At 36.3% G+C, this 13,168-nt stretch overlaps 2 protein-coding genes, 1 long non-coding RNA gene and 1 other non-coding gene across 6 annotated transcripts; 2 read left to right on the plus strand and 2 right to left on the minus strand.

Moving 5' to 3' along the window:
* Positions 1-685: 685 nt before the first annotated feature.
* LOC125188904 (pentatricopeptide repeat-containing protein At4g37170) lies at positions 686-3,384 on the minus strand. The gene is made up of 2 exons (XM_048086000.1): positions 1,225-3,384; positions 686-989 (listed from the first exon to the last, which is right to left on the minus strand). Exon 1 carries the CDS (start codon positions 3,288-3,290, stop codon positions 1,248-1,250), a length of 2,043 nt encoding a protein of 680 aa, XP_047941957.1. The 5' UTR covers positions 3,291-3,384; the 3' UTR covers positions 686-989; positions 1,225-1,247.
* A 460-nt stretch (positions 3,385-3,844) lies between these two features.
* On the plus strand, positions 3,845-3,916 carry TRNAW-CCA. Its single transcript has one exon. It is a non-coding gene; the product is annotated as a tRNA-Trp (tRNA).
* A 1,019-nt stretch (positions 3,917-4,935) lies between these two features.
* Positions 4,936-10,547, minus strand: LOC125188907 (serine/threonine-protein kinase SAPK10-like). Of its 3 annotated transcripts, XM_048086003.1 has the most exons (9): positions 10,392-10,547; positions 10,166-10,329; positions 7,749-7,823; positions 7,568-7,669; positions 7,423-7,476; positions 7,237-7,329; positions 6,482-6,574; positions 5,839-6,042; positions 4,936-5,494 (listed from the first exon to the last, which is right to left on the minus strand). In XM_048086003.1, the coding sequence occupies exons 2-9, from the start codon at positions 10,325-10,327 to the stop codon at positions 5,225-5,227; spliced, it is 1,053 nt and encodes a 350-aa protein (XP_047941960.1). In that variant the 5' UTR covers positions 10,328-10,329; positions 10,392-10,547; the 3' UTR covers positions 4,936-5,224. The 3 variants fall into 3 exon arrangements, with proteins under 3 accessions (XP_047941960.1, XP_047941959.1, XP_047941961.1); XM_048086002.1 differs by having other exon boundaries at positions 10,166-10,542; XM_048086004.1 differs by lacking the exons at positions 10,166-10,329; positions 10,392-10,547 and adding an exon at positions 9,270-9,288.
* A 1,563-nt stretch (positions 10,548-12,110) lies between these two features.
* On the plus strand, positions 12,111-12,757 carry LOC125190895. Its single transcript, XR_007170993.1, has 2 exons — positions 12,111-12,430; positions 12,524-12,757. It is a non-coding gene; the product is annotated as an uncharacterized LOC125190895 (long non-coding RNA).
* Positions 12,758-13,168: the final 411 nt, after the last annotated feature.

A 13,168-nucleotide genomic window follows, 5' to 3' on the forward strand; every position in this document is an offset into this window, starting at 1 on the left:
GATTGTCTTGGGATATTTTTAAAGTCCAGGGTTCATTGGCGAGATAAACGCATAGTCCAGAGACTATTTTTGTAGTTCACTCAATATAAAAAAGTAGGACACACATGCCACTATCTTTTTTCACCAACTTTCTTTTACATTTCTTAAAACTTGTGCCGAACACAACCGAGACTCCTAAAATGGGACGGAGGGAGTAACAGACTTCATGTTTTCAATATTTTAAAGCATTATTATCTAGCTCTAAGGTGGAGGGACATGGATCATTAATGCTTAGATCTAGAAATTTTTTTCGAGGATTTCCAATGTAGAAAAGCAACAAATAAAAATTACTACTACTAATATTGAAAAAAGCCATAACTTTAGCTATGTGTTAATTAACTTAATAAAACGCATGCCGACATTATTAGCATAGAACTAACAAGAGATGCTTCCAATAAAAGTACAAACACTTTGGACTTGAATTTGGTGAAAATATATTAATGCATATTCCCTTCATGTATATAATTAACATTTCATAGATCATCCGTATTGGTTTTACTAGTACTTATAAAATTAATTGGAATTTATGCAAAAATATAAATTATAAGACAAAGAATTAGAGTTGTATCCTATACTAATGCATGCCCATAAATAATTGATAAGTGATAACGATAATCAGAAAATAGAGAGAGTATTAATGCACAAGTGACTGAAACATGATTTATCTAAAGGAAGAGACGAAGCTATCATTTACTGACATAAAAAAAATTATCCTTATCTCGTGTACATATTCTACTAACTATTTTCAGTCACTTTATTTCACATTTCTTAAAATCTGCACTGAATTAAAAGTAAGACGCTAATCTTGGATAAGAGAGGAGAAATGATCTATTGACCACTGGGCGTATTCATTTATAATACCAGAATCAAACTGGAAATAAGATGTGTGTGTCCATTTTTTGGTTTCCTAGCCAATCAACTTTTGTTTGTAATAGATGAGTCTAATTAACCTGCATTCACAATCACATAAATTTCCTCTTAATTAAGAGTTCAGTTCCTTCAATCCATGAATACAAATAGTTGATGGTACAACAAGAAAATGACCTATTTTAAAAGAAAAGGCTAGATTTCATCAGCAAAAAGTACCAATCAAACTCCAATCAACTAAGCCACTTTATAAAGTGTGATAAAGAAATAATAAGACTAAGAATACAAACTTCAAACCACAGAAAAATGAAAGCATACCTCCTCCCTCCATATCTGCGGGATCACCAGTAATCTTGGCAAGAACACCTCCCAGACTCGAAACAATGGAACCTACTCGAATCCCGTATGGTTATTTTCCTCTCAGCAATCCTCGACACGAACTTAAGGGCTGTGTGGCAGTCCACGCAGGTTCTCAAGTTCTTGAAAACCTTGATCGGTGTTCCCGGAGGAGTGCTGATGATGGCAAATGCCACAGCAAGTTTTTCACTGTGGTAGGACAGATTCTGCTCTTTCTGCTCCTCCTCTACATCATGCAGCACGTAATTCGTGTGAGGAACAAACCCTTCTTCCTTCATCCTCTTTGAGATCTCACTCAAATATTTGAATATATCTTTCGATTGTGGATGGGATTCATCTCCAACCAAGAAGATGTGGACCTTCCTGTTGATGTTAACCCAACTCATGCCAGGTTTCTTCACCACTCCTCTCTCATCCATCAGTTGCCTCACCTTCGCCACTTCGTTCCACTTCCCTGCAGTGGCGTAGATATTAGCAAGAGTGACGTAAGTAGCTGCATTCTCCGGCTCAATCTCAAACAAGGCTTCCGCAGCTTGCTCTGCAATTTCATAGTTCCCATGTATCCTGCATCCACCAAGTAAAGAAGCCCACAGAAACTTGTCGGGTTTCATAGGCATTGAACGAATCATATCTTGTGCTTCCTTGAATCTGCCCGAGCGACTCAAGAGATCAACCACACAAGCATAGTGATCAGCTGTGAGAAGTAGCCCATGTTTCTCCTTTATTAAGTGGAAACATTCGAGACCTTTATCGACTAAACCTGCATGAGTGCAAGCAGATAAAACACCTACAAATGTAACATGATCAGGCTGAGTCCCAGATTTAAGCAGCATATCAAACAGCTTAAGAGCTTCATGGGGCTGCCCACTCTGAGCATATCCATTGATCAACGAGGTCCACGAGACTAAATCAGGCTTAGGCAGCCACTTGAACACTTTATCGGCTCTATCCACACTACCACACTTGGCATACATATGCACAAGCGAGCTAGCAGCAAAAGAGCACGGATCAAACCCAATTCGCATCATGTGCCCGTGGACCTGTCTGCCTAATTCCTCTGCAGTTTGATGAGCGCACGCGTTCAAAACCCCTGCAAACGTGTACTCGTTAGGGCTAATCCCACAACGCAAGAAATCAGAAAACAAAGAAAGGCCATCTTCCCACCTCCCATCTCCAAAATACCGATCAATCATTGCAGTCCAAACCACAATGTCTTTCCCTTCTACCCTATCAAAAATGTACCTAGCCTCGTTTAGGCTCCCACACTTCCCATACACATCCATCAGAGCACTCGAAACCACAGCATCGGAATCCAACCCTGTTCTGATTATACGCCCATGAATCTCTTTCCCTAACCGCAACGAATGCATGGCAGCCGAAGCCGTGAGGACACTAGACACGGTGAACTTATTGCACATGAGATGCTCATTTCTCTGCATTAATCTGTACAGCTCCAAGGCATGCCAAGGTTGTTTATGCTTCACGTAGCCCGAAATCATGGCCGTCCACGAAAAGTTGTCTCTTTCAGGCATTTCATCGAACAGCTCCCGAGCTTCTAAAACCATGCCTAATCTCGCGTAGCCCGAAATCAAAGTGTTCCAAGAACACAAATCCCTGTCCGCCATTTCATCAAACAGCTTGCGGGCATCCGACATACTCCCACATTTGCAATATAGCTCAAGAATCTTGTTGGAGATGAACACTCCAGCCAGGAAACCAGAGCGATTGATATAGTCATGGACTCTTTTGCCCTCATTTAAAGCCCTTTTCTCAATGCAGAGCTGCAGGATTTTAGAATAAGCAGCGGGAGGGGGGCGGACTAGATTTTCTAGGAATGGAATCACGTCTTTCAATCGTTTCTGGTGGCAGAGATGTTGGATGGTTTCAATGAAATCGGCATCTCTGGCCGAGTGATTCCTCGAGGAAGGAAAGAAAGGATTTGGCGATGATGTTAGTTGAGTGGAATGGGGAGTGGAAGAATACGAACAGCCGAGTAATTTTCGAAGCTGAAATGGATATCGCTTCATTGTTTCAATGATAGATTTACTTGACGACTCACTCTCATACTTTCTTCCACATACTCAAACTTTCAAGTTTCAACCCATGCCGGAAAAGAATTCATCTCCTACCCCACTCCACACAAATATATTATATTATAATAGGGTCCACTCTCATATACGTGAGGGAGGAGTGGAGTAAGAAATGAATTAGGGAATGCATTAGATGGTCCGGAGTGCCGAACCGAGCCAATTAAACAAGTACTCCAACAAATAAAATTAATAATCCATTCAATTATATTTAATCCGTTAAAAAATGGAGTACTAATAATTTTAATACTGAATGATACGTTTTAATTAGAAAATTAATAAAATATTACAAAAATATTAGTATTAAAGTATTAAAAATGGATTCATTATGGAGATAACACAAATAGAAAAGTACTATGATTATTTTCCGTATACTAAAAAAGAATCGAATGTTTCACTCAGTTCGTGTAAAATTCTAGTATCAAGTAGGTCCCATAAACTGACTTAAATGTTAACCGTATGTATAAATTTAGTTTACAAAAATATCACCGCCAGGATCCGTGGCGCAATGGTAGCGCGTCTGACTCCAGATCAGAAGGTTGCGTGTTCGATTCACGTCGGGTTCAATTTCCCGATCCATACGGCTCCAATTTTTTAATATTTACCACAATTATCATCAAATGCACTAGATAGTATAGAAAAATACTAGGGATGGGATGTCAGTGTAGCCCGCTATCCGTGGATTAGCCCGCACCCGATTAACCCGCAACCCGTTAAGGTCAGACCCGAAAATCCGATGGACTTGCCCAAAAACTAGATAAAATTTCTATTATTTTATTTTTTACTCTTAATCCGTCACTGCATTGATTAATTTTATAATATAAATAACTAAAAAATATCTTTCAATTTTATATTAATATACAAATTACATATTAAATTTTTATTAATATAATAATTAATAAATACATTATAAACTTTAAATTCACTAAAAAAATATTTAAATTTCTAAAATATGCATTAAAATTTCAAGAAATATCTCAAATATTAGTATTTGATCATGTTTATGAGAGTTTATGATTGAATTCAAGTATATATCTCAAATTTATCATAATTAAATATTTCACATTTATGAATATAACTAATTTTCATCATTATATATTGGATTGATTACACGTTAATCTTATGACTTATCAGTAGCAACCCGATTAACCCGCTGGACTAGCCCGAAACCCAAGCCTTTAGGGTTAGGGTTAACTTTTATAACCCGAAAGAAATCACAACCCGATTAGACGGCATCCGATTGACCCGTAGCCTGAATAGGGTTGGCCCGAAACCCGATGGGCCGACGCAATTGACATTCCCAGAAAATACATATGACTTAACATATTAGTATCTGGAAGTATAATGTTATTGATAGATTTCACGTCGTTTCCTAACCAAATTTTTCAACCCATGCATGACTTTACATTGGCATTTTCCTAGCCTAGTATGATTCTTTCTCATTGGTGATCTTCCCTCCATGCCGAACATTCACATGTTCTACTATATGCTTTTTTTAGATTGAGAATCTGACATTGGATCTTATTCTGTGATTATATATCATCCAGAACAGACAATGTAGACTTGTTAAAAAAAATAACCAATATTAAACGATACACACCGAGTGAAAATTATTACAAGCTCCACAAACAGTTGTACAGCTCAGTGCATAAGAAACACAAGTGCATACGAAATAGAGTGGAATAAAACATGCCATAAAGTAGTAGACAAGAGAGCGATGCCATAAGAAAGCAAGGACAGCTATAAGCTCGCTCTGTATATTCTCAACACTATATCGTCCCCTCACCATAAAACAGGAACGCTATACTGACACTATTGCCCCTCAATACTACTTCTGTCTGTGTCGACACCTTTCCACACAATGTTTTACGTAGTCACATTGCATAAATGACCTCCCCACTGCTGTCAAGATCAAGATCGGGATCGGAGTCCAGGTCTTCCAAGTCATCGTTCATCATGTCCAGGTTGTACAAACCAGCTGGAGGTATGGTAGCCTCCGAGATTATCTGCATGATGGTTTCAAGGCTCTGCATAGGCTGCTCCGGCTCTTCAAATTGGTCACCCATAGCCGTATCGTCCATCAGATCTGCTGGGAGGTTCTTGAGAAACCACACATGGTTCTTGATCTCAGGTATGGTGATGCGCTGACACATCACAATTCACCAACACTCGAATAGTGAGCAAATATAAAAGGCCAAATTAGAAAGCTACCCACTTTTTTTTGGAAACGAAAAGATGAACCATTGTTCACTTTCTCCATAACTCATTTCATTTTGAAGGCAGTGAGAGACCTGAACTCAAGTACTTATTTTTATTGCTGGGGCAAATTCTTTCAAGTTAAAACTATATCAAGTAGTATGTGTTTAGTTATGACCGATAGATGGAACAGATTAGGTAGACATCTTACAGATGCAATCTCGTACATGAAGACAGATTAAAATTCAAACTTCCAAAAATAGAAATGCAAGTCAAGGATCGAATCACTCACTTGAGCAGGATCACCCACAAAGATCCTCGAAATCAGATGCAGACATTCCGCAGATATATTGACATGCTCTGGAATAGAATACTGAACATTTATGACTCTCTGAATTGTCTTACGGTAGTCCTTAGGGTTTTCAGGATCTTCAAACGGATAGGTACCAACCAGCATAACATACAATGTCACTCCACAGGACCACACATCTGCAATCTGAAACAGAAGTAGCATTAAGATTCAAATATAAACATTATCACACAGTAAAGGAATCACAGGAAACCAAAGCATCACAAAAGATTCAAATATAAACATTATCATTGAACGGGTAAACCAATTTATAGACTAAAGAATTGCCACGTGCCAACTTAGAAGATTAAAAAGGGTATGTGACGAAAAGTGAATTGAGGAATCCTTGGTGAATAGCTTATTTGTATTGGGAAAAACTTAGGTTGTTAAAAAGTTGGACCAGGAGGAAGCATTCACCGACTCAGCATGAGAAAATGAGAGCATTTACAACTTAGTATATGAGAAAATGGAGAGCATGTAACAATTTGGTATGAGAATTGGATTAGCACCTAAGAAAGACAGAAAGGAATAATATGCTTACAATATGGTTTTCAAATATTACTCAGTGTGCCAGGAGTTGTTTTACCTTGCCATCATATTCTTTTCTGTGTAGCACCTCAGGAGCAATATATGCAGGAGTACCCACTGTAGATTTTGGTTGTGAATGCAGCAAAGCAGACTGTAAAGGGACATTTATAAATAGATAATTAACAGAAAATTTCTGATAACCAGGCGTGAAAAATGACAAAATAATACTCCATCTCTGAGAAAAATGTGAAATCCTCGATTTAAAACAGGAAAATATCCCTTTCACTTTTTTTTTCTATATAACTTTTAAAATGTCAATTAAATCATTAACCATCAATAGTTAATTTATCATAAATGTCATGAACCATAGAAAATATCAGCTGAAGTCATGAATTATCGATAATTTATAAAAATTTCCTGGTGATCATTTTCCAGCTGCTGAACACTGACGTGGCTTGCCGGATGTCACAGTGGAAATATTAATTATATTTTATTATAAACTGGCCGGGCCAGGCCTGGCCTGAATATGGAGACATCCAGCGAAGCCACGCCAACATTCCTGAGCCAGCAAAGAAATCTCAGGACATTTTTTTATCACTTAGCGCTTATTCATGACTTCACTTGATATTTCGATGGTTTCAGACATTTTTTTATAAAATGGTAATAATTTGAGATTGAAAATGATCTTTTTATATTTCAAACATTTTTGATAAAATTTAAATAGTTTTGACATTTTCCCATTTAAAATCCCAGAGAATAGGGAATCATAATACCAATAGATTATATGGAATAGATAACAGATTTGGTGACTACCTTGGAATACCCAAAATCACATATCTTCAGCCTAGGAGCCGGGCTCCCATCCAAGAGTGTGTTTTCCAGCTTCAAGTCTCGATGACATATTTGCTTTTAGAAGGGAATAAAGAAAAGATAAATCAAATTAAAGTTGTATCCTAAGAGATTGTGATGGAAAGTATTTCTAACTGAAGCATTTGATACCATTGAATGACAGTAGCTCACTCCAGATATAAGTTGTTGAAAGAAGAAACGAGCCTGCGTGAGAAAAGATTGCAAATAAGAACCGAGTGTACTCAAAAGCCACTTGTACGCTAGGAAACAAACACATCAGAGTTAGTAAAAGAACCTCATCCTCACTGAATCGTCCTTTATTAGATATGCGCTCAAATAATTCTCCGCCAGATGCATACTCCATCACAATAGCAAGATGGATGGGTGTTAGAATCACCTAAAGCAGAGTATTTAAGAGCACAGTCAGAGTTAATATAATCGAAGTCGCTTAAATGTCAAGAGTATTAGCAACAAACCTCTCGAAATCTGACAATGTTTGGGTGCCTCAAAGATCTGTGATTGATAATTTCTCTCTGAACATTCTCATCTATCTGCAAAAGTTATCCAGATAATTTACATGCTAATCTTTGAAAACCAACTAAAGAACAAGTACAAAAGAAAATCTTGTCAATCTTAGATCATCCTTCGTGAAATCAATGACAGACCAGCATCCATAGTAAATGGAAGAACAACATGGATATTTTTTTTAGGGGAATTAAAATCCATTCTATAGCTGATTAGCAGAAGCACAAACTCTACTACGATTATAACTGACTCATTTACCCATTTTTCACTCAAAACACGTGTACAAATAACTAACGACAAGCACCAGCGCATTAGAAGTCAGATAAATATATGCTTCCATCTGTGTATGACAGTGTATGACAGCATAATGTCATTTTCCACTAGTTAGGCAATTACAAATAAAGTACTTTTCTTATAACAGCATAAACTTTTCTTCATGTCCTTAAGCTCTCCTTTCTGACATGTTCCATTTCAGTTGGTAAGAATGCATCCCACATAATGTTGTTCTAATTCACTGATTGATTGTGTTATTTTCCAGGGAGTTTTAACTATAACCTATGACAAACAACACAGAGCTTGGACATGCCAAATAAAAAAATTGCAACTTACTATCAAAAAATGTGGAAGAAATATTTAAAAACATATCTACTCTAATTTATCCCATGTTTTGTTAATTTTCCACGCAACGGCATACAATAAGAGTTAGGGTTCCACTTGGTACCCACAAACTCCCAAAGTTCTTTAGTCATTTACTGATCAATATGCAATTCAAATTGTTCATCTCTTTGCCTTCCTAAATTTCATCCTTCAGAACAAGTCTTCAATTTATAGCTTATGCAAGCGATAAACATAAGGACGTCTGTTAGTGGTAAAAGTCAGACTGCTGGAAGTTTAATGGAGCAGAACCGAGAAAGTGAATACCATGACTAAACTGAACTACTTGAATAATGAAACACTCAAAACAAAATATAAATACAAACGTAACGCCACCTCCGAAGAGGGCCTTAACAGCTACATGCTGGACTTCACTAATATTCTGGACACCTTCTCTCTAATCTGGTGAAGGTTTTTATGAAAAGACAAAAGACTCCTATTACTACCATAATGTTAGAAGACACAATACTTTAAATATAAATAACAATCTTAAAGATAAACATGACTCATCAAACAATAAAAGATAAATACTAACCAAACTACCACTAAAGATAAATATATCTTGATATCAAGAAGTAAACATGCCATAACTCCTTTAGATTAGATTTGATCGATATCAAAGACCTTACAAAACTTACTTTCAAAACTAAAGATAAATATTTAACCTGTCAAAACATTTCTCACAATGCCAGCTATTGTCATCATTTTAGTATCATGAAACAAATCTTCAACCAGTACTGTTATCGTACATAACATACTTTGGCAAGGATTCATATAATTTATTAAATATTGTCCATTAAAAACGCAAAGTCAGTCACCAAATTTATCGGCCATAACCAGGCTTTGGCAGCTCCCAAGTTGAGAAAATTTACTGAGTACTTTAGCCTTCAAAATCACCTAAAAGATCCAAAGCCAAATTTTTGAGACCAGTAAAAGACTGGGAAGAACCGAAGAGGAAATGGCAACACACTTCCATTTTACAGATGCATTTAATCCGTGGAATCCAGCTCAATTCTCATATATCATGTTCACCCAAAGTTTATCTACTAATTTCTTCACAGAATATTGGCAGCTGGTCATATATCAGTGACAGTTACATGAATCGCAACAAGTACAAGAAGTTAATCTGTTGCGTTTCCATAGCAGAGGCAGCTGCTTTCATAAAAATCACATTCCCATAGTAATAGGTATAGTTATCTGTAACACTGTAGATACATGTTTGGTAAGTTCTAGATAATCACTAGTTGACATAAGAGCAGATGATACATTCTCAACCTTCCCAATTTGCTGATTGAGCATGGGAAAGGCAGCTACGAAAGGCAATTAAATTTCTCCCAATTCCCAAGCCAAGTGCATCTAACTCCGCTTTCATTGCTCCAAAAAACCCGAACAAACTGGATCCTTACCATAGATCTTCGTTACTGTCCAGGTTTCCAAAATTGGACTACAAAAATTTGGGGAGAACAAAGTGTCGACTAAAACAAGAAATTTCTTGATTGTTAAAGTTTAACATATTTTTTATCTTTATTTCCATTAATAGCTCGCCAATAAGAAATAAAACTGCCACCAAAACATCAACTTTCCAGCTTAAAACGAATAAAGAGTAACTGAAACCAAGTCGGGGCAATAGTATAATTCCGAGCATAAATACATCAAATATTTGATAGAGAAGTTAAGAATAACAGAAAAAGGAGGAAGTTAAGTTAAAACCGACCTTATCGCCTCGCTCAATATACTTAACCGCAACGAGCTCATTGGTCTGCTTATCCCTCATCAATCGGGCGACGCCGAAGTTACCGGAGCCGATATCTCTGACGAAGTCATAGCGATCACTATCGTGCATGATCGGCATATCCATACCGGGGCCCGGTGGCATTCCTGACCGATCCATTTCAGCAAAAAAAACTGTGACAGAAACTCAGCTAGCTAGCTCACATTACCGGGACGGGGAAGCGGCGGCGGTGCAGAGGATGATCGGCGATTTGATGAAGTCGGTGAGGTGGCAGATTTGAAGAGAGAGAGAGAGAGAGTGAGGCGGTGGGTGTCCAAGGATCGGATTATTATCTCCTTGGTTTCTGCACCTATAACGGTGTCGTTTGGTGTGAGCTGAGAGGCGTTGAATTCCGCTTACTTGTAATTTGGGGTTTGTTGCAACTACCTATTTCACGCTTTTGCCCCTCCTTTGGATAAACTTTGATAACTCCATTCGCCACATCACTAATCTGTTTAACTGCTCTCTGTTTTTACATTTTTAAGATGATAATTATGCTTTTTTTTTTCTCTTTTTTTCAAAGAAAAAATTGCAATCATGACGTTCAAAATTCAACAAATTTGTAACCAAATTTTGTACAACTAAAAATTAATTTATTTTAAAAAATTAAATTTATTTATACATTTAATTAAAATATATAGATGCATATATAGTACATGAAAAGTGCACAATATTATGTTTATATATTTATGATTTGTGTATAATGTTTTTATTTTTTTAGAACCATAAAATTTAATTAGTGCATACTTTAAAATTCAATTTTAAATTTAATAGAAAGAAAAATCAAATATAAAAATAAAAAATGAAGTTAAAGGCTAATAAGTCTTTTTAATTTGTCTTCTTACTATATTTATTATTTTAATATATAATTAATATATTAAATTATTAATATAATTTTATTTTAGTTGTATAAAATTTGATTGTTTATCGTCATTCTCCAAAACTAGAGAGAATATTTGGAATAGAAGGAGTAGCTTGTTTCTTTTTCCGTTATGTTCCCTTTTGTGAAAGCATTAATTATTGTCCCTTAAGGCTCAAGGTCAATGCAAGCATACAAGTATAAAAATAATAAATAAACATTTTATATTTTTGATATTGATAGTGAACGCTATGAGTAAACTAGGTCCGTCTAAATATAATTTAATTAGGTTACCGGTGAATGTTTCAACTGCCTTACATATGATTTAAAGTCTAGTCTTATTGGAAACTAGTATTTTGATTAGATTTGTTTATGTTTTTGGTCTTTCTTTTGTGCGTGTGGGAAAATGCTTTATTTTATAGTAGTATATAAAGTTTATTACACAGTTCATCTTTATGAACGATTTATTTTCAAAACTGTAAAGTCAAAGTAAGGTGCCTCCCAATGACAAACACTGCAATTTAGCCCATGTCTTGAATTGTTATATGTCCCTAATTTCTGAATCTTGTTACCAAATAATTTACGAGAAAGAAAAAACTATCTAAAATATGACTAATGAATGTATACTATACTCTATATTAAATCTGGGTATCTCTAGGATGGAATGTATACATGTATAATTAATTAGATGAAATATATACATGTATGGTGATTTGTAAAACATGATTACATGAGTATGATAATGCAGTAGTCAACTCTAAATTAAGAAAAATAAAATTAATCTGTAACTAAAAATGCAGTTGAATATATGGATTATTATTGCTTGGGCCTGATTTAATTTGTATCTGAGCCTTTTATCCATTCTTTGGACTTGGCCCAGAAGCCCAGCTGCTTTCCCTTCTCACCAGATGCTGCCACGTGGCTCTTCACTTGGATCCTGTTTCCTGACCGTTGGATTAAGGGTTTGTGAGATGTGTTTGTTTATGTGAGATGAGAGCCGGTTTTGTATCCATTCATTCTATACACTTTCTCTCTCTCTCTGATTGCCCTCCAGCTTCTCTCTACTTCTACTATTGCTTCTCCGGTTGATCTCTTGAGATTATTCACCATTCTTGGGTGAATATTCTAGTGCTGAGGTGTGTAGAAGGCAACTGCTTCGGTTGTTTGTAGTGTGAGAACTAGGGTTTTTGTTCTGAGGTGGTTTCAGTGACTTAATCCGGTGTGAAGGGGCTGTGTGGTGAAGGTATTGACGGTGCGAGGGTAGACTCCAGTCAATTCATCGGTGCTCCCTTGGATTTGGTTCTAGTTGAATAGATCTGGGCTATGTGGCGGGCTCTGAGCCATATTCTGTAATCTATTCTGTTTCCCTTTGTGTTAGCTTCTTGTTTTCTGATCCGAAAGGATCTTGTGCGAAGTTACTAACCTGTTTTTTGAGTGTGCAGGATACTCACTAAGTGGATGAACCGGCTAGGATTTCGGTTGAGAGATCTGTAATAGTTAGGGTTCTAATTCTTGTATCACTTGTACACTTATACTCTTGTAATAGTGTATATCAGTCGCGTGGGTGAGAGTTTGGCTGAGCTCTCTTGTACAAGAACAAAGAGGTCTTGGTAATTAGTGAGTCTGGACTTATCTGATCCCTATAAATGCTACTTGGATTCAACAGGTTTTATTTATGTTTTGGCTATAACTCTAATCAATTATTGCTCGACTGAATCGTTTTTCTGAAAAATTTATTCGATATCTATATATATTCGTGGTCCTTATATAATAACATTATTTGTGAACTTTATTTGTTAGCGATAAAAGGACTGTGCTAGTCATGTTAAGAGATTGTAATTAATGGATTTTTACACAAGAATTAGTACTATGAGAGAAAAGCATGTTCAAAAACAATTGTTTTGCATGCACCTTAATTTTCTTATTTGGGAAATTAAGAAAGAGGGTGTAGCGAGCTTCACTATCCCAGACTAGTGCCTCAAAATTTCCGATGGTTCAGACTAACTCTCTTGAGTTGGGTAGCTAAGGTGTGAGAATTAACTAACTAAGGTCAAAAGACAAAATGAAAAACAAGTAAATTGAAGTGA

Source organism: Salvia hispanica, chromosome 5 (assembly GCF_023119035.1).
Source record: "Salvia hispanica cultivar TCC Black 2014 chromosome 5, UniMelb_Shisp_WGS_1.0, whole genome shotgun sequence".
In the NCBI taxonomy this organism is placed as follows: Eukaryota; Viridiplantae; Streptophyta; class Magnoliopsida; order Lamiales; family Lamiaceae; genus Salvia; species Salvia hispanica.